We start from the raw sequence: 21,544 nt of genomic DNA on the forward strand, positions 1-21,544 counted from the left end.
ATGGTGAAAAAGATGCAACCCTAACGTACACCCTTCATGCTTTTAAACCTTGCAGTATCCCCTTCTGTTCCAAAGACAGCCTCTTGGTCTATATACTGGTTTCTCTTGAGCATAATTGTTCTGAAATTCCCATTCTTTGCAGTGTTATCCACACAGCTAACTGCCTTTGCAGAGTCAATAAAACCTTGCTAAGTATTATAACATTAATTCATAAATATTAAAAATTAATTGCATAATATCATTTCCCAGTTTTGCAAATCTATTTTATGTTTGGCACATTAGAATGCAACTGGATTCTCACTGAATCTGTTGCAATTTGTTGTTGAGGTATTTGGAGAAAACTCAACTTTACAGAGATAGGTATTTGGAAAAGGTAAGAATGTTTTAAGAGATAATAGTTTTTCTTTAATAATACTACAGCAAACTTCAACAAGTGACTGTTTCTTTTAAAATTCAGCTGCACTGGGCAATCTGAAACTATATAAGTGAATTTTCCATATTCAGTCACATTGACAATCATTAATCTATTTCTTCAAATGGCTCCTTCTCCCAGCATGGCTGTATAACATCATACAGTAGTCACTTGGTAAATATTGGGTAATGAGTTATGTAAGTCTTCCAAATGTTGACATATTGCATTATTTAATATCAAAACTCATGCTCGTTCATAGCACCACAATCTCATTTAAGAGGCCTTTTGTTATTGGGAAGCTGTCATGTTTGTACAGGCAGATACCTTTCCCTTCAGTTTATTGCATTCTATCATTGGCAATAAATACTGGTGGTTCTTTTCCATAAAGTGAACAAATATGCTTGGATCATTTCAAGAAAATGTCTGCCAAATACCCAAATCTTGGTATCATGTCTTTCAAGCAAAAATGATGTTTCATGAAGAATGTTGAAAGCTCAGCTCATAATTCAAATGATTGTCAAAGCATTTTATTCGAGAAAACCATCATCTTTTTCAGTCTGAAGCCCAAGTACCTTGACCATTCCTAACATTTCATCCCACTGAATGTTTGAAAGACCTGGACTTGAGTTGAGGTTTAAAAAAAATAATAAATTTTCTTGCTTCATCAAAGAGATTTTTCAGTAAAATCACCTTTGTATTTTATTTTCCCACACATGCATGGCAGTTAATTATGAGTGAATAGTGCTGTAAGGGTCAGTGGCCCTGACTTGATTTGTGTGAAGTAATCAGCAATTTGGCCACCCTCGGGTTTGCAGCGCCAAGGCAAACATCAACACTAGTGTTTCCAATAGCGCTGACCTATGACAGACTCTTCGATGCTAAGTCCTTGCTGACTCTGGACCAAGACATGCAAAGTAAGCCAGCCAGCCATATCTGTAAATTTGTCCATTTGTTGGAAGAAAAATTCTGCAGACACAAATTAGTTCTCCTTTCACATTAAAGCTAACTCTTCCAGTCATCGAGTTGCTGTTTGGTTGAAAATTGGCAGTGGCCTGACTTCTCTTACTGGCATGTCACACGGCAGGAGTTCAGCAGTGGTGACTGAGCACAACTTACTAGTTTCTCTGCTATCATGTGTGCCTCTGCAGTCATTGCAGTGCAACTATCCACTCTGTAAGATGTCTCAGCAACATTCTTGTTCCATGTTGGAAATGGCTTTTAGCTTTTTCTTAGCTAATCATGTCTACTTTGTAATATCTGGCGTTTAAAACAAACAATCAAAAACTCTTAGTTGTGTCACAATAAAACCAGCACAAAATGTCTTGTGCCTAAATCCCAACAAGGTCAATTATTAACATGTATGAAGCTGACAGAAGGAGAAATGATGTGTTGGAACTGGGGTAGTGGCAAAGAATACTTACTATACCAGGGATTGCCAAGAGAGTGAACACATTGGTCTTAGAAGAAATTTGCTAAGAGTGGTGTTCCTTTGCAGTGAGGAGAACAAGCCTTTGCCTTGCTTTGTTTGGACACATCTTCAGGAAAGACCAATCACTAGAAGAAGACATGATGCTTGGGTCAGTGAAAAGCAGGAAAACCCTCCAGGAGATGAATTGGCACAATGGCTGCAGCAGTGGCCTCAGGCAGCAATAATCCGAGGATGGCCAGACCTGGCAAGCTTTCCTTGGCTGTACGCAGGGTCACTGTGATTAGGTGCCAGCTCATTGGCAACTAGCAACAACAGTCATATAGCTGAAGGAAATAGAGCTTTTGCTGTATTTTCATTTTACGTACAGTTTTTTCATATTTTTTGGGGGTAGATTCTTTCCTTCTATAAGTAAACAAACTCTTTGCTATGTTGGCTTCATCTTTCTCTCCAACTTTAAACATAATAGTTCAGATTTGTTGAGAAATTGAGTCTTTTAATCATCCTTCTCTAAGACAAGTATCTATAATTAACTATAAGAAAAATATACCACAAATAAATGCATTTGTTTAAGGGAGAATAATATGAAATTCCATCATAGTTATAGTTTTAGATACAATTTTAAAATGCAGAAAAATTCTCAATTTAAAATATACATGCAGTTGCAAAATAAATGAGAAAAGGTACTTCATTCTTGTATGGTTTTCATGTTGTTGTTGTTGTTATGTGCCGTTGAGTCGGCCCCGACTCATAGCGACCCCTCCTTGGGTTTCTGAGGCAGTATCACTACGGAAGTAGGATTGCCCAACCTTCCTTTGGAGGAGTGACTGGTGGGTTTGAACCGCCAGCCTTCTGGTTAGCAGTCAAGTGCTTTAGCCACTATGCTACCAGAACTCCTAATGTTTTCATGTAGGCAACATTAAAAAAAATTTTTACCTTTCAATATAACAATGTATTGGATAAAAATTGGGTTACAGAAATTATATCAGAGGAAACTAAAAGTAGCCAGTAAGTGCCCAGGGAAACTACTGAGAAAAAATTAAGTTAATCTTTGAAAAATCACAAAATTTATACCCTAAGCACACCACCTTAGGACATTATTGAAAACACAACGATATATGAGCAAATATTTCATTAGCTATGATAGTCATGTCATCATGTCATGTAGGACGTGGAAATACTCTGTTATACATTCTTGAGACAGAGAATGAAAAAAGACAGACAACACTTTTGTGTTGTGGAAATAGTTTGATCTTTGGACCCCATGAAAGGGTCTCATGGACTCATGGGGTCTCCTCACCCATCGTGAGCCCCTCTGAGTTAGAGGAATAATAATTGTAGTAACATTGAAAAAAAACAAAGTCTCAGGGTTGTTGTTGTTGTTAGGTGACCCAATATGACAGTAGAGCTGCCCCACGGGGTTTCTTAGGCTGTAATCTTTATGGGGGCAGATTGCCAGGTCTCTCTCCTAAGGAACTGCTGCGTGGCCCAAACCACCACCTTTTCAGGTAGCAGCTGAGACCTTAACTGTTGCATCAACAGGGCTCCTAAAATCTCAGTCATCGCACATAATTGAAGTTTATTTCCATCCTGCAAAGTCAAATCCGAGGCAAGAAGAGGCTGTGCTCCAGATGCATATTTAGGGACCCAGTCTGATGGAGTTTGCACCGTCCGTGTATGACTTCTGAGGCGGCCTGTGGAAGAAAGAGAGACCCAAGGGTTTTTCAAGGGGAGTTTATGAGTTCAAACTGCAAGTAAAATTCAACCATTTTGTCCACATTCCAATGGCTGTAACTTAGTCATATGGACACCTGCAATTGCAAGAGAGGCTGAGAAACATAGTCAGTTATGTATCCTTGAAGACAGAGGTGTGAGTTTGGTAAGCAGGAGGCCAGCCTTTAATATCATGTCTAAATTGATATTGTTGTTGTTGTCGTCTGCCATTGAGTCGGCCCCGACTCCTAGCGACCCCTCCTTGGGTTTCCGAGGCAGTTATCACTACGGAAGTAGGATTGCCCAACCTTCCTTCGGAGGAGTGGCTGGTGGGTTTGAACTGCCAGCCTCCTGGTTAGCAGTCAAGTGCCTTGGCATTATGCTACTAGAGCTCCTAAATTGATATATTTACCTAAAATATATGAATACATCAACAATATAAGAAAACCAACTTGTGGTAAAAATAACAATATATTTTTACATACAGAACCAAAAAAAACCAAATCAAACTCACTGCTGTCGGGTCAGAGCCAACTCAGCGACCCCTCCTTGGGTTTCCGAGGCGGTATCACTAGTAGATTGCCCAACCTTCCTTCCGAGGAGTGGCTGGTGGGTTTGAACCAACAGTCTTCTGGTTAGCAGTCAAATGCCTCAGGCAGTACACAACCAGATGTTAAATATTTATTCATCAGTCTCTGTTGTGTGTGACTTCTATGTACACACACTGATCTAGACCCCAGATTGAAAGGGAAGTATAGAGTGAAGTTTAGCGTCTCTCCTGTTGCCCAGTTTGTTATATCTTAATGGGAGTAAATGATCAATAAAAAAGTTAACGAGCAAGGTGCAAAACAATTGCAAACTGTGATAAGAATCATGAAGGGAGAGAAGAAAACATGAACCAGTGGTACTTTAGAGAGGATGGCCAAGGAAGTCCTTGCCCAGAAATAACATTTGGGACAAGATTTGTAAAATGAGAAAGATCTAGGTGTGAGAAGACCTGGGGAAAGGCTTTGCAGGCAGAGGGGAGAACTACTGTGAAGAGTGGAGGATGGGGAAAGTCTGGAGTGTTTGAGGAAAGGGGTCAGGGGGGTGGGGGAGGAGAGCAGAAGAGAAGCGGCAAGGGAGCTTGAGCCAGGTGTGCTGGGGCAAGACCACAGGGCGCAATGTGGTTGCTGTGGGCGTCAAATCGATAATGACTCAGAGTGACCCCTTGTGGCAGAGTAGAGCTGCCCTGTAGGGTTTTCTTGGCTGTATTCTTTAAGGAAGCAGATTGCCAGGTGGAGCTACTAGGTGAGTTTGAGCAGCAGTCTTTCATTTAGTAGCCAAGAGCTTAACCATTGCACCACCAGGGCTCTTTACAGGGGATGATAGTCCAATGAAATGTGGTTTTATTCTGTTTATAATGGAAAGCTAGGTGGGTATTACAATTTGATTTATATTCTTAAATGTTTATTCACAGCACTCAGTAGAGAATAAATAGATTTGGGGAGATCCAAAGTAGAGGATTAGTAAGTCCGACTTTACTGTGCTTCTGCATAATAATTTATGGCAGTGCCCCCAGACAGACTTGGACAACAAATCAATCCTAATATATTTAACATTCAATTTAGGCTCTTCTATTATTATTTTGTTGTTTGTTTGTTTTTGTAGGTCTTATGGGTCATCTATTATCTTGATCTGACCCATGGCTAAATCAAATAGAATTCAGAAACACTTCATTTTTTCTTATTTCCTTTCTTTCTTTTTTTAACCATCAGTGCTCTCATCATTAATACAAAGACAAAAATAAATTTTCAATTCCCAGAACTGGCATTTCTCTCAAAGTTGTCTGGCATGAGTTATGAAAATGAAAAATGTTAACCTTCAAACTAGAAAATAGAAAACCAACTCCATTTCCACCAGAATCCTAACAACAGCCACATGGAGCTGACACATTCTAATCAAGAAGCAGGTACAGAGTAATAATAATGAATGTAATTAAACAATATGGTAAATAGTAGAAAGGATCCAAAGGCTAAGAAAAGAATCTTACTCTTTCTGGACAGAGGCTTGATGTTAGAATAAGGAAAACATATGGATGAATCTCTTCAGTATCAGTGAATATGGTTATTGCTGACATTGATCAGAAGAATCCAGTACAAAAGCGAGTTCCTTTTTGCTCACAGTAAGGTATTAAATACATATATATGGAAAGAATAACCAGGGATGTAACTGGTTTGAAACGGTTCAGTCATGGTGAACATAAACAAGGGCAGCACATCCATTGTATACAACCAAATTTTTTGTGCTCAGCTTTTTGAGTAGGAAACAGGCAGTTGTTGCTCACTCAAAGATGGCGGCCAGTTGCACTGTGGCACATATTCAAAGCTGTGCACTCACCTGCCATCTTTGACTGGGAAACCACTGCCTGTTTCCTCAGAACAAAATCCAAGGGCAACGCAATGTGCAAACTCTCCTTGTTTCCCTTGGCCATGTCTGAACTGTTTTAAACCAGTTCCAACAACCAAATATTTGTTGAATAAAATGAAGGAATACAATTGCTTCTAGTAGGTAGCATGGTCCAAATTAACTATGAATATTCTCATTTCTGCTTTTTCCATGGAACTTTTGTTCAGATATCTTTCCTTTCCTTTCCTTTTTTTTTTTCCAAGAAGGGAAAAGAAATATTTTCAAAACAGTTGTGTCAAGGAGTTCCTCTCTTGATTTCATTTATTAATACATTGTAGTCATGTCTTATGGAACACAGTTCTATTCTGACATACATGGGATCAGTATGGGTTGGGATCAACTCTAAAGCAACAGGGCTTTTTTGTTTTTGTTGTTTAAAAGTGTCTTAAAATATAATGAGTCTACATGCCTGATATGACTAGGTTGTAGCATAGATGATCTAGGTCTTTGAGTTTCAACAGATGTACACATATCAGTGTTTGATGACAACTGTAACAGAACTATGATGATGGTAACTGCCATGATCAGCTCACAGCTATGGTTTTGTGCACCCAGGTGCACAGACATTCAAAGAGACACACTTAGATACACATACACATACAAGCAAGCTACCCAGTTCCAATAACTCTTGAAAAATAGTGCTAGCCCCTCATATTTCCATCCTAAAATGATTGCTAAGCAATGCCTCTGGGAATATTTCTAGCTAACACCATACTAGTATGAAGAAATTAGAGTTCACAATTGACTTTTTAATTATATATCAAGTGTCTCCAAGATAAAACCATAACCAGAGATGACTTCACCCATAATTTCAGGAAAATCCAATTCAGAGTAGCTGATGCTATATATATATATATATATATATATATAAAGCATGTTGTTTAAAAAAAGCAGAAATCCCTGAGATAGGCACATCCATAATAGGCTAACATAGTGTCTCAGTGATGTCCTCTAGGACCCAGTGTTATCCAAGTCTTCATTTTCTTACAGTAGCACCTCTCAACATCACAAGTTGGCTACTGCCTTGACTGTAAAGGGCCCAAAGGCACTACAGCACAAGCCACTAAAACTTCAGATGTCTTGTTTCTCTGAGCCTGTGGAAACCTTCTCAGAAGCCCTCGACCAGACTGACCTTTTCATTTCATCGGGTGTACCCGTCGGTCACAGTCAATTCCAGACAATGGGAAGGAGAGCAGTTGTTGGCTTGCAATGAGTACAATGTCCTGGGGGCTCTGCATAAAGCAAGCCCATGTCCCTGAGCAGAGAAAGGAACCCAACCTGCTTTGCTGGAGAGAAAGACACAGATGCCAGGGTGCTGAGTCCATAATGCAGTATCCTGAGAGGTGCGCTGAAAGCTGGGATGGTACGCAACGTCAAGAGAGTGGGTTGGATGAAAACAGGACAGTGCAGTAATCTAGGGAGAAAGGGCCCTTGACTTTACATCCCAACTCTGTGCTCCCAATGTTTCAGTTGGAAACTATGTTTCAACAATTTGCAGAATCTTTTGAATAAGACAAAATAGTCCTATTAGAACAGATGAAAGTTCGTCCAAACGCTAACTAACCTATGAATATGCGTTCTAAAATCATCCGTTGCCCAGTTAGAGAGTTAATAGATAGTGAGTAAATATTTTCTTTGATGATTTCCTGAAGGAGTAACTTTGGATGATTTTTGAAAACGGCTTCTGGTGTTAAGAACAACCCTGTGGTAATGAATATGTTGTGAATGGTAACATTTCAGTTATGACATGTTCCTGCACTATTTATTTAATGATTTCATTTTCCTGCATATGCATCTTGGGGCAGGAGCCTGAGTAATTTAATGGGATTTTATTCATTAATTGTAAGTAATAAATGCAGAATAGGACTAATTGTGTTTTTCTCAATTTTTAAGATCCTGACTTTAAGGACCTTGGCGTTTTGAAACCATTACCAGGTTGGTAAACGAAATATTTAACCATGTTCAGAGACCTTTGCTTTCTGCTATGAAATACACTGTTGGTTTATTATTCAAGCTCCATTTTTGTATGTTTGTTTGGCATTCTGTTATTTAGCTTGTGAGTTTGAGATGGGCGGCCCCGAAGGAATCGTGGAGTCTGTGCAAATTATGAAGGAAGGCAAGGCTTCCGCTAGTGAGGCTGTCGATTGCAAATGGTACATCCGAGCACCGCCACGGTCCAAGGTCAGTGCCAAGGTGAACCGGATTGGACGATGGATTGAAATGTGTCTAGAGCATGCACTACCCTGAGCCAACTGAAAAGGCCTCAGCTGTCCCAAGTGTGAACATGAGCTGTTCTTTTACTCTGGTTCTGAAATGCAACTTGTCCTTCTCTGTTCCGTGTAACCCCCAGAGTCGTCAACAGCATTATGTAGATTGTGATGGAGAGGTCATTCGATAAGCTGGGTTACAGACTCTAAATAAGTCTACTTCTACGAAAAATGGACTGAACTGGTATAAATTAGCTGTGATTGCATGTGTGCCCTCGTTGTCAGCAATTGCAGGGATTTTTGTGTGTTCATTTCTTTTCCTAGTCTGCAATCACATCATCGAAGAAACTGTCCAGACTTGCAAGCTCATATCTCTGGCACATGAAATAAATCTTTGATAAGGTTCGGTGACAGGAGTGAACAGGACCTGGAAGAACCTATAGCCTTCCAAAGGAGACAACTACTTAACTACATATTAAGCTCCTTTTGATTTTTGTCATATTAAAAAAAATGTGGGCCCACCATTATCAAGTATCCCCCCCTTTTTTAAAAAAAATATGAAATGAGAAAATTAGATTTTACATGGATTATCTTGATTTTTAAGGCACTTTGGTGGCAAAGTGGTTAAAGCATTCAGCTGCTAACCAAAAAGTTGGTGGATCAAACCCACCAGCCGCTTCATGGGAGAAAAATGAGGCAGTCTGTGTCTGTAAAGATTTAGAGCCTTGGAAACCCTCTACTTTGCCTATAAGGTTGCTGTGAGTTAGAATTGACTCAATAGCAGTGGGTTTGGTTTTCTTTTGTGTGTGTGTGTGTGTCTTGATTTTTAAAAGTTGGTGATGCCTTCTAAACATTGGATGTATAAATTAAACCAATTATGGGCCAGAGTCACAATTGGACCACTATTTTGGAAACACTCCTTTAGAACATGCATACCCATTATCTTCTGGAGATAGCCTTAAGACATACCAAGACAAGCACTTTTGTGCCAGTAATGAGGATTGGTGTAGAATATTGGGTATTTTCTTATTCTCCTCCCTTTATTCTCCTTCCTCAGGTTTAGAGAATAGCTTCAACCAAGCATTATTGATTTATTAGAATTGAAGTTGGCTATTTTATTAGGATTGAAGCTGTTCACTGTTTAATTAATTGCTTTAGGGACTCTATAAATTGCCAAGCTCTAGGCTAGATGCCACAGCTAAAGAGATGAAAAGACATGCTTGGCTTCTCTTCACATTCACAGTTTCATTCTTAAACAGAAATGTTATACAAAATTATCCAATGGATGAGACAAGATCATTAAAATGTTAGTAAAGAAACAGAAGAGACCACTCATACTTGGTAGGGTAGTCAGAGATGGAGCCAGATAGCACCTGGGGCCTCAGCTTCATCTTACTGAGAAACACTACTTTGACAGGTAAACAAAGTGGAAGAGGTTTCCAGGTGGAGGTAATAGCATCTGGGAAGTCAGGGATCATACTAGAATACACTTGCCTTTTCATGAAGTAAAGCCATTGCATATGACTCACTGAAAGCATGGGAGTGGGAGTTGGGTCCATCATGAAGCCCAAGGACTCTGAGGCCTCTCTAAAGGTCTTAGACTTTATCGTGAGTGTATTAAGAATATAGGAAAGAGAAGCAGGAGAGTGATGCACTCGGATCTGTATTTTAGAGCAATAACTTCCCTATGAAGAAAGAATAGAGTAGTTAACACGTCAAGGAGGAAGTTAACACCTCAATATCAAGAGTGCCAGGAATCCAAGCGGCTTGGACAAGGTTATGAGGGTGGACGCTGTTGTCATGGTTGGTTTTCATGGGGCTCCAACCTCCGGAGGCCTCATGTATGAAGCAGAAAGAAAACGTTGCCCCCTTGTGCACCGTGTTCATGATCTTTGGCGGTTGAGTCCATGGTGGCAGCTGTTGTCATTCCGTCTCATTGAGGGTTTATCTCTTCTCCTTGGTCCTCCCTTTGCCAAACAAGATGTCCTCCTTCCTGAGGTCTTTTCCTGATGACTTGGCTAAAGGAAGCGGAAATCTCTCTATATTCACTTCTAAAGAACATTCTGCTTATATTTCTTCTAAACCTACCATTCTTTCAGCAGTGCAAAGATTAGGAAACATTAAATATAGATGTGCTAGAATTTGGAGACTGGCTATTCGAGGTGAGGGAAAAAGAAGAGTCACCTTTGAGGGAGTTAGTCATATTCCAAGAAATATTTTTATCTTTCTTCATTTGATTTTCTCCTGATTCTCCATCTGGAGTTGGCCTATAAAATGCAGTGTGTTAGATCTTCCCCAAAACCTTCAGTTACAGTAATTCAGAGATCAGGATCCAGGCTCTAATATTGCCACCTGCAGGGCTCTTTGCGTGTGAGCAAATGCTTGGAAAAGTTAGGTTCATTATGAAGAGGGGAAATGGGCCTCTTTCTTTATCAAATGATGTTGGTGACACCCAAGCTTCAGTGCTTGACCACTAGCCAAAGGATGGTGAATAGAGAACCCACCCAGAGGCACCTCAGAAGACAGACCTGGTGAGCAGATCTGAAAGGGCCCTTCCTTGAAACCCTGTGGGGAAGTTCTACTTTGCACCCATGGGATCACCAGAGCCGTAATCGACCCAGCAGGAACTAACGCTAGCAACATTGATGATATAAGTGTGAATGCCCACTCAGAGACTGAAGGGGCTGAGCTGTAGTTTGTTGTGCTCCATCCTCGCATCTGTTTTTCTTAAGCTCTATGAATGAGAGAGGTTTGAGATTCTTTTCCAGCAAGATGCAGTCCAGCCCCACCTTTACTACTGTAACCAGTACCTCTGCACTGCAGTCTTCAAGATGGTGTTATGAGTGTAAGCACACACCTCCCTCTCTGCCAGCTGGTAAATAGTCTATCTTTTGTACAAACCTAGAGAAAAATACCAGGCGTACCTGCCTGTCACAGGACTTGGCATTTTGTGACCCAAAGGGGAAGTCGCCTGCAGAGCTAGACAAAGATGGCTCTATTGTGACAGGCTTTCTCTGTTACGGTAAAGGTTAGAGACTGGGAAGTGGCGTTGAATAACTGTGGAGTAAAGCAAGCACTGGAGACCCCACCTGTGTTGGTTTTCTCTTTCATGGACTTCCTGGCTGCTCCTGAGACTGGACTGTCACGCACAAGGTTTGCTCGCGGTGAATGTTTGACGTGATGATAACTGATCATTGAACCAGCATTCGTAATGAGTGTGCTGAATCGCTCTCTTGGTTCCTATTAAAATTCATGCAGATTGCGTGTTGCTTCTCAGCTTTTTGACAAATAGAAAGTAGAATATCTGATTCACCTTTGTTTGAAAACAGTAATATAGAGTGTACATTTTTAATTAGAATACAGTTAATCCATATTCTTTAGAGTTTGAAATGCCAGAGCCAGAAAATCCAATAGAAATCTTCAGTGATATTCTGCATAGTGGTTATCTTATTTTAACAGTTGAATAAGCTGAGTGAGAACAGTGAAGTTCTAGGCGGCTGAACAATGGGCTGTAGGAATGTGCTTCCGTATTCCTACCTTGGTATGCCTGGAGATTCTGGAGCAAGGAGAGTGGAAGGGCTGGGTTCTCATTCTGAATCTGGTCCAGAGAAGAGCCACCAGGATAGAATGATGGAGGAGCCAATCATGGTCGCAGTTTCAGTGCTGGCACTGTGAAGGCTTTAGATTCCTAATGCCGAGGGAATCTAAAGGAAATCTCTGCCCGTCCATTAAAACTCCTAAGCTGATTTCTAGCGAAGAAAGTACATAATAGCAGTCTTCAAATATGTGAAAGACTGTCTTATGAGAGAAGAAGAAAATTTCTAATTGTTGTAAGAATGACGACTTTCTCTGCATAGTTGCATATGCCACCATTCTTCTGGACCTTTGAAACCGGAGAAATAGAGCTTTTGAAACATTAATGGGAAGGCTGTGGTTTGTTTGTTTGTTTGTTTTTAATAATGGCGCTGTCCAAAGATCAAATGAGATTCTACAGGATAAGGCCAAAGATGGGCAGTGATTTTGTATAGTAGTTAAAAAGTCAACTGATTTTTTTTTTTTTGGCACGGATGACATTAAAGTCCTTTCAAGATCAAATTCCATGGGCCTGTCATAAGTAACTTGCCCAGATGGTCACCTTGTTAGTGACAGAGCTTGAGCTGGATCATTTCCTGATACCTAGTGCAGTGTGAGGAGCTCTAGTGGGGTACTGCTTAAAGCATTCAGCTGCTAATAACCAAAAGGTCAGGGGTTTGAACCCACCAGTTCCTTCATGGGAGAAAGATGAGGCAATCTGCTTCTGTAAAGATGCATGGCCTTGGAAACCCTATGGGGCAACAGTTCGACTTTGTTCTGAAGGGTTGCTATGACTAGGAATTGACTCGATAGCAGTGGGTTTTGTTTGGTTTTGAGTCCAGTGTGACATCCAGTAGTGACAAGACCACACTATTAAGGAAAGTTACCATGTTTGTTAAGATAGGACAAGAAAACCAAATGACTTATAAACATATAAAAAAGGAAGGTGTAATTTAATGATTAAAGATTTGGAAGAATAAAATTCTAACTTTTTATATTTACCCATCATTTACTACTTTGGATTAACATAATTTTTATTACTTAATGCAAAAACACTGAGTCAAAGTGAAATAAATTGAATATAAAAACCCAAACAAATACAACTCAATGGTCTTATAAAAGTGAAGTTGTGTTCAAGTTCGTTATGTGATGGACTTATGTGTGATAGGCAAAATCTTATGACAGCCCAGATTCCCAGCCTCAAGCCTTGATGAGATACCAGCCCTTGGTTTGGGTAATTTACAGGACCAAACAGATGCTGCTGAGCCAGGGAAGGTTACCCATCAGTTAGGCGAAGTGAAATTTTTCCAGGTGAGCCTAACCTGATCTAACTGCAGACCAGAGGTTGGGTTTTGATGATCCTTAGGAAGCCACTCCTCGGAAGGAAGATGGACAAGCTACTTCCGTAGAGATACCACCTCAGAAACCCAAGAAGGGGTCACTATGAGTCGGATTTGACTTGATGGCAGTGTGCAGGCTGCTATGAGTCAGAATTGGCTTGCTTGCACCCAACGACACTAGCTGACCAAAGGACTGGGTTTTGGCAACAGTCTGAATGAGTTTGTAAGCAGGGTCTTCCCCAGAGCCTCCGGGTGTGGAAAAGCCTCAAGGGAACTGCAAAAAGGGCAAGGAGGCCACATATGCTGACCTCCTAGAACCCAACAAGAGGAAGGCAGAATCACCATCAATAGCCCAAGGCCTATTACTGCAAGGCCAGACATGCTGCCTCCCTCCAGCCCTTTCACCAACCGTTCCTCCCAAAGCACCCACTACCTCTCTCCTGGTTTCCATAATTCACTGCAGTGGCCACACAGAACTCACAGATTATGGTGTTTATTAGGGAAGCACCAGGCTACAATTCAAGTTCAGGAAAAATGCTCAGTCTCTCTCCTGGACCACCGTCTCTCAGCCAAGTCTCTCACAGTCTCTCTCCCAATAGTGCATGCCCCTTGGTGTCTCGCTCAGCAATGTGGGTCTCTTGAGTCTCTTTCCCAGCAGTGTGTGTCTCTTTCAGCAGCACGTCTCTTGTAGGAGCGAGTCCTTCCTCAGCCAGCAGTCAGAGAGAGAGTTCTGCCTCTAAGAGGCCTCCTTTTGAGCCTGGCAGAGTGGTCAAACTAGCCAATCACAGCATCAGAACTCTAAGCACCTGAGAGAGTGGGAACCTCCCAGAACATTGTTTTGTGCCACTCCCAACAGAAAAACCCCAGGTGGACAACTTTAGCAATCAGGAGCTCCTCAGTTGCTCATAGCAAATCCCACCTTGGAGTTTACAAAGACTTATGGGTAGAAAAGCCACACTAGGTAATTTACGACACTGCAGGAACCATCCAGGTCCGCCCTGTCTGCCCTGAGCAGACCCGAGCAGAGCACACGGCCGTGCCCAGGAGTCCTGCTGACCTAGAGAGCGTGAGATCATAGTGCAAGCTGGTTAGAGAGGCAGAGTTTGGGCGTATCTGTCCGGAACAATGCAGAACTGGAGGCCCCAGCCACGGAGAGTGACCATAACAGATCCCAGTGGATTAGCACTTCTCACGACTGAACCTGATGGCCCTGTTGTCTCAAAATGGAAATACATTTGGTTGAACAAAATTCAGCTTTCTCTGGCTAGACAATTTCCCACTCAAATGTTATGCTTTAGTTTAGTTTTTTTCCAACGAGATCTCATTCTTTGTACTGTCACGTGTTTAGATTTTGACTCTTAGCTATGATACTAGAAAGGCATTTTCATATTATCAGGGTTCTCAGGGTTTTGCTGAGGGGCGTGTGTTTTTTGAACATTTCAGAAGCAGGATGATGTTCTGATAGCCACTTCCAAATAAAGGAGATGCTAAGAAAAACTGACCAAACAAAAAAACACACCTGTTGTCAGTGAGTCAGTTGTGATGCCTGGTGACTCCATATGACAGAGTCGAACTAGGGCTTCCGAGGTTGTCAATCTTGATGGAAGCAGGCTGCCTCATCTTTCTTCCATGAAGTGGCTGGTGGATTCGAACCACCGACCTTTCGGTCAGCAGCAGCCAAATGCCATAACCACTGCACCACCAGAGCTGCCTGGCAAGCTGCTTGCTGCCCTGTAAATTCACCAGCTACCCTACCTAAGTGTACAGGCCTGTTACAAATTAAACGGCAAGCAGAGAGGTCCTGGGTTCCACACTTGTTGGAATGCAGCTTTATTTATAAAATTGTCCGGGAGTATAAACCAAGAAGGATGTTTCCTACATTACCACATATTTAATTTCCATTTATCATAGAGAAAACTCTTCCGTCACGTCTTGAATAATTGCCCTCAAACAGTGTGTATAATTATAAATAATTTATATGCCATGATGACATGAGAGGAGGGACCAGGGCGAGAAGTTGTGATATCAAATGTTTATGTGTAACTATGTTACTTAGTAAATTGGTAGCTAGATTTACTTGCTTGAGTATAAGAAGGAATCCTGTTTTCCATATGACTGTGATTTGGAAGGCAGATATTATTAGAAATTGCTTATATTTTCTGAAGCCTCCCATGTCTTGTTTAATCAATCATCTTGTCAGTTCAAACTCTTTGTGATTGATTAAAAAGAAGAATGCGTCGGATGATTCACGGGGAAGAGATCGTAATCTGCCTGCCTCACTGGTGGTGTATATTAATTCTCTTCTTCATTTTCTGTTTTCTTCAGCACATGGACCAAAGAGCTCACTTCAGTTTTTCAATCTAAATAAAAAGTGTTGCCATATGGCTGTGGTCTCCCTCTGTATTATTAAGGTACACGCTTTAAGCTGACAAGCAAGCATTTCAATCATAATGTGGGCAGGGCCTGCCTGGTGCCGGAGCCTTGACTCCTATTCTGGCTGTGGCATTTGGCCTTAGCACTGACAGCTCGGGACCCTGTAAAGCCAATATCTCACTGGTTTATTCTGTTTCTTTTCCTGAAGGATTAAGAAAGCAAAACCAGCTTTAAGGAAATCATGGACTGCTTCATAAGCGATGATACAAAATCTAGGGGCTGTAATTGCTCAAGTCTGCTGTGAGTCGTGTTCTGTGTAATAAGAATGACCTTTAACTATAAAAGGGGCTTCGACATCATTCACTGTGTTTCATGTAGGAAGGCAAGTAAATTACTGGAGACACAAAGCACAGAATTGTCAAATGAAAAACGTGGGCTGGATTATGCCAACTGCCTTTCTAATCCAGCAATACGCTTCTACAAAATAATCCCGTTTGTAGAGGATTCTAGGGCAGTGGGTTCTTTCTGAGGACGATGTTTCTTTTCTGTGAATCTCATTTATATCCTGATTGTCAGCATGCTTTCTAGCTAGCTGCTTTCAGAAAGGACAGGTTGCTTGGCCTGGCCCATTTAGTTACCAGTTAGCTGATTGTGGTTTGTTTTCTTGAAGTGTAACTTCCTTTCTGGTACCTAAGACTGTGACCATTTACCACGCCGATACACAGGTGTGCCCAATGTGGGGATGAGGAGCGGGTATCAAGCAGCTCTGTGTTGGGAACCTGACTTTACCAAAAAGCCTGAGTCATCTTGAGAAGTTTATGGAATTTTCCTAAACTTCAGTTTCTCATCTAAAAATGGTTTTTCACAAGTGCCTATGGTTTTTGAAAGATTTGACTGAAATAATGCAATAGCACGAAACCTCAAGCTGTTGTCAATATCCCCTGCATGTCTCCTCAGTTATTAATCAATGAGTTAATTTGCATGTATTTATAATGCAGTGTAGAAGGATGCCTGCAACCACTGTCCAGGCACATCAGGACCCTGAGACGCTTCCACCCCACACACCAGGTGGTCAAATGCCGTTCTCCCCTGAGTTAATGTGATCAGTGAGGAATTCTTTTTCTTTCTCTGGGTTTGCTGTCTGATTGGTGTAAAATTGTAAGGACCCTGGTGGTGAGGTGACCTTACACACTCATCAGGGAGTGTTGCTATTTGCAATACTGAGCCGGAGTATGTGTTTACAGTTGTCATTGGCAGCTGTTGGCTTTGAACCGCCGACCTTTCGACCTTCTGGTTAGCAGTCGAGCACTTAACCACTGCGCCACCCAAGCTCTCTGTTGAGCCACCCAGAAACTTGTGTGTTGTGCTTTCAACATGTTTATTTTCAATTGGGAGGGGGTGCTGTGGAGCTGTGAGAAGAGCCTCGGCCAGGGACTTAGGGGCTGCATCCCAGTTCAGACTCCCAGTGAAGTTGCTTTTTTCCCTTTAAAAAAAAAAAACAAAAACATGTAAATAAGAATAGACAAAGGAGTTAGTGAAAATGTGGAATGATGCACATTTTGATACATCTTCTTACAGTTGCCATCTTTCAGTTACGTGCATAATTTCAGAAATGTGAGCTTTTGTTGGGAAAAGTAGATCCCAGATTGCCTACCTGAGTAACAGCTGAGCTCTTCCTAGACTAAAATAAGACGATCATCTGGAGCAGAAAAAAGGCAGCTTCCTCAGAGCGGAGGCTTGCTAAGGCCCCAGCCATGGTGGGAATTTAAATTCTGCATCAGAGTTCTGGGAAATTCTAGAATAGTTCCCAGCATTATGGCTTGCCTGTGCACCTGAAAACCTTTTTACACACAAAGCAAATAAAACCTAAGACCTTCCATTGCAGTTTGGTTAACTTCCTCACATTTCTTGGTTTTTGGTTTTTCTACAAAGTTATATGAGGATTTCCTCAGGTCTGAATTCTTATTTTTACTGCTGCATTTTACAAGTCTCAAACATACTTTTTTATGCTTTTATGTCATGGTTAAAATCTGTATCACAAATAACTTGCTTTAAGAAATATTGCATATAGTTTCTTACTCAGATAATAAAATTCTAATTTTTATAATAAAATTATTATTATTCCAGCACTTAAAGTCTGCACCTAAAACCAGTTGCCATGAGTTGATCCGACTCCTGGGGAGCCCGTGTGTCCCAGCAGAGCTGTGCCCCGGAAGGTTTCCAGCAGCGGGCCTTTCCTCCGCGGGGCTGTGGGTGGACTGACACCTGTCATTTAGCTGCTTAGCTAGGACTGTGTGCTTCACTCCAGGACTCCTGCCTGGCCCCAAGGCGTCCGGTGGAAATGGGAGAAATGCTGAACAAATGAAGTCATAAGGCACATCTTTCATTTTGTCATTCACAGGGACACCCTTTCATGAACTCCTACAACTTCTTTGTGTCTGCAGAACACTACCGAAGCTGAATGTGAAAATGTGTGCCACTGTCCTACCTTTTTAAGAACACTTCATTTAGTACAAGGGACATCTAATCAGCAACCAAAGCTTAAAATGTTTGAGGTGTTAGCACAGAGGGTATAGAAAATAATCCTGCCTTGGTCGAAGTATGTGGGAGCAGTGAACATTTTTCATTGACCATGTGACTGTTGAACTGTTGTCGTCAGGTGCTGTTGAGTCGCTCCCACTCATAGTGACCGTATGTGTACAACAGGACGAAATGCTGCCCGGCCCGGTCCTTCACCACCTCACAGTCCTTACCATGCTTGACCTCATTGCTGCACCCACCGTGTCAATCCATCTTGTTGAGGGTCTTTGCCTTTTTCCCAAGCCTGTACTTTACCAAGCATGATGTCCTTCTCCAGGAACTGGCATCTCCTGATAATATGTCCAAAGTAGGGGAGACAAAGTCTCCCATCTAAGATCATTCCAGCTGTACCTTTTCTAAGACAGACTTGATTTTTGTTCTGGCAGCCCATGGTATATTCAATATTCTTTGCCAACACCATAATTCATATGCATCGATTCTTCTCTGGTTGTCCTTATTCATTGTCCAGCTTTTGCATGCAGATGAGGTTATTGAAAAGACCGTCCACAAAGGTACCCCCTGTTTCACATTCTCTTCTGAATCCAACTTGCCCTTCTGGCAGTTCCCTGTCAGTATACTGCTGCAATCGTTTTTGAATTGTCTCCAGCTTTTTTTTTGTTTTGTTGCATGGGGTATTAAAGATGTTGTTTGATAAAGTCCACATTTAGTTGGATCACCTTCTCTGGAATGGGTGCAAATATGAATTTCTTCCAGTCACTTGGCCAGGTAGCTCTTTTCCAGATTTCTTGGCAGAGATGAGTGAGCCCCTTCAATGCTGCATGAGTTTGTTGAACATTTCAGTCGGTGTTCTGTGAATTCCTGGAGTTGAATTAAGACCAAAATACCAACCTTGGATAAAGGAGCTCTAGTGGCATAATGCCTAAGGCATCTGACTGCTAACCAGAGCGTTGGAGGTTAAATCCACCAATGACTCTGCAGAAGGAACACTGGGCAATCTACTTCCTTAAAGTTTTACTGCCTCGGAAATCCAAAGAGGGGTCACTATGAGTCGGAATCAACTCAATGGCAGTGAGTTTGGTTTTGGTTTGGACCAACCTTGAGTAATCAGGAGGAAGTTAATAGGAGAAAATTGGACGGGAGTTGTTCAATGCAAAGCTCATGCCATTGGTAGAAAGTGTGGCCTTTTGAAAATCAATGTGTAGAGTTGAGAGATAAGAAAGGAAATTTGCCAGATAAAGTTTTAAAAAATTTTTATGATAGCCTCTTAGAAGCCGGTTAACAATTTCAGCTAAAAGAGTGTGATGTAGATTGTTCCTTAGAAGTAGAGCCTGGTCTGCCCTGGCCTGTGGGTGGGGCCTGGAGGAGATTTGGACACCCTGGAGTCCAGGTGGGAGACTTTTGACACATCACAGAAGTACACAAAGGAGTGTCTGAGGTATGGTCAGGTGGGTATATGCCCTGGGCACCACTGGAAAGGAGGTGCCACCAAGCAGTTTGTATTAACCCGGCTTGGCCACGTGTCCTTCCTCGAGCACAGACTCTCAGGCCGTGGGCAGGGGGGATGGTTGTGCCACCCCCTCAACAAGTCCAAAGGGTGCCAGAGGGGTGCAGAATGGCATTCCAAGGTGACACAAATATGAAAGATGTCTGAGTGAGGCAGCTGGACAAGATGGGGGAAGGCGCCATTCTCAGTGTAATCACCTTGAAATTGGGGGGTTAGGGAGGCACAACCAAGAGATTGCTCTGGGAGCGTCTCCTGCCCTACATCCCAGAAGATGAAAAACAACTCTTAGAAGAAGAAATTGATGCCCAATTCAATTAAAGCAAGAAGGTTTTAAATTTAAATAGTAAGACTTACATTTTAGGGCTAAGAATCTGGTAAAATTTTTCTTCAAAGTCGCAGGTTATGAAATAAGTCAGGAAGTTCATTTAAAGTGATGAAAAAGATGGCTTTAAAAAGGAATGCATGTCATTAGCTTTTCATTCATGTTTTATCAAAAAAAGAAAACAGCAAATAGGCATTTATGGTTTTGTACCTTCTCATAGCACATGTTTTTTGTTTGTTTGCCTGTTTTACAGCCCGTCACTCCTCACAGTTGGACATGACACCTTGCTGTCATGATTTAGTTGACACTTCTTTTCAGCACTGCCCCTCATTCTGTGTCATCCCCCCTTGTATCACCAGTGCGTGGCTCAATGTAAGAGGCTTCAGATAGCACTGGATGGATGGATGAGTGGATGTGCAGTTTTTTCCAGACTTGTCTTTGGTTTGGATCATTTGTGCATGATTCTGAAAGCACATTGGAACAAAGTCAAATAATATCTGTTGACTATAAAACAAGGTGTCTGAATGAGCATCATATCTTGGAAGGCTTCCAGACCTGTGAATTAGAGGCCCTTGGTGTCTAATTTCCCTATAAGCCATTTCTCAGAGTCTGAGTTTCCTCCTTGAATATGACAATAAGATGAGCTACTGTGTGGAATTGTCAGGAGTATGAAAAAAAGCATTTAAATTAAGTTGTACCTTATGGTCATCAAATGTTAATTTAATTTTCTTTTTTGTGAACTTACCTAAATAACCTGACTCTGTGCTCCAGTGAGAATGACCTTTGACTTTCTGTGCTGTTATTTCAATACACTTGACCTCAAAAGAGGCAGTGCAGTTATGTGAAATAAGTAACCACACCGAAATCACACACTGCCCACCGGATATGCCTTTTGTTTTTGCTTTGTAGTAATTATTTATTTCCCCACACTTTGAGAAGTAAATGGAAGCTATGGAAATTTACAGGAATGTGTCAGAACTGGGTAAAACTATGTGCTGACAAAAAATTTTAAAAGTGTCTATGTTTGCGAAATGAATAACTGAGTCTGAATAAGTTATGAGCAGACCTAGGAATGGTTTGAGTAAAAATACTTAAGAATGGGAAATGGAACAGTGAAATAAAGAAAGGATAAGAACAATAGAAAAAATTAAGTCCAACTTTTCCCACACTTGTGTGTCATTCCACCCTGCCATCCACACAGGAAAGAATTAATGAGACTAATCGCAATCAAGACCGTCTCACGAGCCCTGCACAGAGAAAGGAAGTCCGGTACGTACTGAACCATGCTCACATTTTGATGTGACCCATCATTTTTCCTTCGTGTTGTCCTGCAGATCTACCTACGGTTCTTGGACTATGAGATGCAGAACTCCAATGAGTGCAAAAGGAACTTCGTGGCCGTGTACGACGGCAGCAGCTCCGTGGAGGACCTGAAAGCCAAGTTCTGCAGCACCGTGGCCAACGACGTGATGCTGCGCACCGGTCTCGGTGTGATCCGCATGTGGGCAGACGAAGGCAGCCGCAACAGCCGCTTCCAGATGCTCTTCACATCCTTTCAAGAACGTAAGCCTCTGCCCTTGCGCGCTTGTCCTTGAAATACACACGTAAGCCTCTGCCCTTGCGCGCTTGTCCTTGAAATACACACGTAAGCCTCTGCCCTTGCGCGCTTGTCCTTGAAATACACA

At 41.7% G+C, this 21,544-nt stretch overlaps 1 protein-coding gene across 1 annotated transcript in view; it reads left to right on the top strand.

The window, feature by feature from the left end:
• NETO1 (neuropilin and tolloid like 1) overlaps nucleotides 1-21,544 on the top strand; it is a 159,739-nt gene that overhangs the window by 98,373 nt on the left and 39,822 nt on the right. Inside the window, exons 5-7 of the mRNA XM_007954331.2 lie at nucleotides 7,893-7,934; nucleotides 8,053-8,180; nucleotides 21,194-21,422. Coding sequence (XP_007952522.1) covers nucleotides 7,893-7,934; nucleotides 8,053-8,180; nucleotides 21,194-21,422 — 399 coding nt within the window. The remainder of the gene's footprint in view (nucleotides 1-7,892; nucleotides 7,935-8,052; nucleotides 8,181-21,193; nucleotides 21,423-21,544) is intronic.

The sequence above is a fragment of the Orycteropus afer genome, unplaced genomic scaffold (assembly GCF_000298275.1).
Source record: "Orycteropus afer afer isolate SDZICR_OR568_19922 unplaced genomic scaffold, OryAfe1.0 scaffold00458, whole genome shotgun sequence".
NCBI classification, from domain to species: Eukaryota; Metazoa; Chordata; class Mammalia; order Tubulidentata; family Orycteropodidae; genus Orycteropus; species Orycteropus afer.